A 2,627-nucleotide genomic window follows, 5' to 3' on the forward strand; every position below is an offset into this window, starting at 1 on the left:
TACTATTGGGGGTTTTTTTGTTTTTGGGGGGGGGGGGGACAGGAACTTTTAATTAAATGTTAAAATATGAAAATATCAAGAGTTAATGTAAGCTTTAAAATAGATTTTTGGTCCTTTAAAAACAGGCATTAACATTCAGGCAAGAGAGATTTCCTTTCTTTGTTTAGATGTCAAAACAGTATATCCTCCAAAAAACTAAACCCTCCAGGTCCAGTGCATGGATATGTCTGTCTAAGTTCACCAAGAGCACTCTGTGACCCCCAGCAAAGCTATTACCCCTGCACCATTTTGACTGTGGGAAGAAGAGGATCTCAAAGCAGCAGTATGGATACTAGATAAGAGTCTATAATTCTGTGTCCCTGTATCTTGATGGCTGTCCATAATACCCACGCTTGGAGTGGTCTGCTAGCTGCCGACGGTATTCTTCCTCCTCTGCATCACTGCCATAACTTCCTCGATTATCTAGGTAAGATCGGGAAGGGGGTTTCTGAGGCTCTGGAGGTCTGGAACTAGCATAGGAAAAACCGAGACAGAACAAAGATATAAATCATTTTCGTTCCTAAAACCACGAGGAAAAAGATAAAGTAAATCTATGATCAACTACCAACTGGTAACTAGAATTTGAGCTTCACGCACACAGAGTGGCAGCTGCTTAGGGGTATCCTGTGCCCTTCCAGAACATCAAGTTCAATACAACTCAAACTTGAAAAGCTAGGTTCACGCCTGCATGCCCCCACCATAACTTGACCTCCTTGGAACTAGCAAAGTCCCACAAACACTCCAGCTACATTCTCTGCATTAAGTGCAGCCGTACCAAACAGGTTGTGACATGAGACTGGGAGAGGTATGCCACTACCTGGCAGGTTGATTTCTTATTTTTTGATCACAGGGAAAATAGCAGAATGTGAACCTGAGCAATCTGGTATGCCTCACACTTGAGAGCTTCATTCTGTAGGCAAAGTCAATAGTGGGGCACCGGGGTCTTCCTGCCATAAGGGCTAAAAGTAGTTAGATGGGAGAGGAGTGTGGTTCTTGCATTTAAGGGAGGGCAAGTGAAAGTCCAGCAACTAAGTGAAACAAAAATTCTTAAGTCATTAGACCAAGGGTCTAGCACAGGCTGTGAGCCAGTGCCCACTGTACGCCACAAGTATTTCCCCCAAGAGCAGCCAGCTGCCTGCGCTTACCCTCACTGCTGATCCCCATCCCTTCTGCAGCAAGGGTAAGTGCAGATGGGACAGAAACAGGTTCCTCAGTGGAGGGGAGTGCTATGCAGGGACACTTGCTATGCAGGGCTGTGTGTCTTCAATCCTCTGTGCCAGATTGGACTTTGAGTTGAATCCACCCCAGGGATCCTATTTTTTTTCCTCTTCAGTCCCTCATGGATGTTATACAACTCACACATTCCTAAAGATTTGCAGTAATCACATCAACAAGGAAATACTGCAAGGACTGTTTGTGTTTTCCATTTTGACTACACTTTAATACACCAAAAGGCAAACTGTTTGGGGAGAAAAACCGTCTACTTACTAACAGTTTCCCCAGCCACCCCTAGAAATTGCAAGTGTAAGAGTGAAAAGAATTAGAAGCTTTCCAAAATCAGAGTCAAAATGAACTCTGCAGTTTGTATGAAGGAATAAGTATGTGTAAGGCAACAGACTGAACAGCAGGGGCCTGATCCAAAGGCCACTTGATTCCATGGAAGCACTGCCTTAGACTTCAGTGATTGGGTTCAAAGAGGCCAGGTTGCATTCCCACTCCGTGAAGTGTTAGACAGTCTCTTATCCTCAGTCTCCACACCAGAATAATGACTCTTTAAAAACACTTTTTACATCTACACATACTAAATTATGTGTAGTTACTATAATTAATTAATTACTATCATTCTTAGTTAGGATGAACAATAATCTAATCTTTAGGCACATAAAGGATAACACTAAAGGGCTGAAAGGAGAAACAGCTCGCACGTGGCTAATTTTGAGACAAAATCATCTAGCATTATGAGTCTCTCAGTAACTATATCTATCTATATAAAAATCTCTCTGGGCAACTTCAGCACTGCAATATTGTGGACTACTTTAAGAGAAATATAAAGGGAAGTCAGATTTTTCAGAATAGATTATTGTAAAAGCAAGTCAAACTTTAAGCCCACTAGCTTTGACACAGCATTTATTACAGTAATCTTCTCTGAAGCACTAAAACAAGACAGCATTAGAGTTTGAGAAGATTATTTGTATGAGTAATGGTTGTAAGATCAGGTCCCTCTTACAGGTGAACTAAACAAACCAGAAGAGCAGCTTTAACTGGATCCATCTTACCTCATGGGCTGGGTCCAGTTCGGGTCTGACTTCTGTGTTTTGATTGGGACAGCATAAATATCTGGGTGTTTCTGGGCTATTTCCAGCTTTAAAGGAATTAGAAGAAAATGAGATGCTTTTCAAGAGTCTGCACAACAAGCCACTTTAAACTAAACCAGTGTCGCTCAGTGTTTTTTTGAAGTACAATTTATTAGTTACACAATGAGATGGTCCTTTGTTAACATAGCTTCTCATTGCAGGAAACCATTCTAGCTAAGTAGCTAACCCATTCTATACCCAAATCCACACATGCACACCGGTATATCGTGTGCA

General features: G+C 41.8%; 1 protein-coding gene across 6 annotated transcripts in view; it reads right to left on the minus strand.

Annotated features, from left to right (window-relative positions):
* Window positions 1-158: 158 nt before the first annotated feature.
* TJP2 (tight junction protein 2) overlaps window positions 159-2,627 on the minus strand; it is a 104,218-nt gene continuing 101,749 nt past the window's right edge. For all 6 annotated transcript variants that reach the window (XM_019517483.1, XM_019517484.1, XM_019517486.1 and 3 more), the window contains 2 exons: window positions 2,316-2,401; window positions 159-509 (listed from right to left, as the gene is read on the minus strand). In XM_019517483.1, coding sequence (XP_019373028.1) covers window positions 344-509; window positions 2,316-2,401 — 252 coding nt within the window. In that variant the 3' untranslated portion in view covers window positions 159-343. The remainder of the gene's footprint in view (window positions 510-2,315; window positions 2,402-2,627) is intronic.

Source organism: Gavialis gangeticus, unplaced genomic scaffold (assembly GCF_001723915.1).
Source record: "Gavialis gangeticus isolate Ggan-Ray unplaced genomic scaffold, GavGan_comp1, whole genome shotgun sequence".
In the NCBI taxonomy this organism is placed as follows: Eukaryota; Metazoa; Chordata; order Crocodylia; family Gavialidae; genus Gavialis; species Gavialis gangeticus.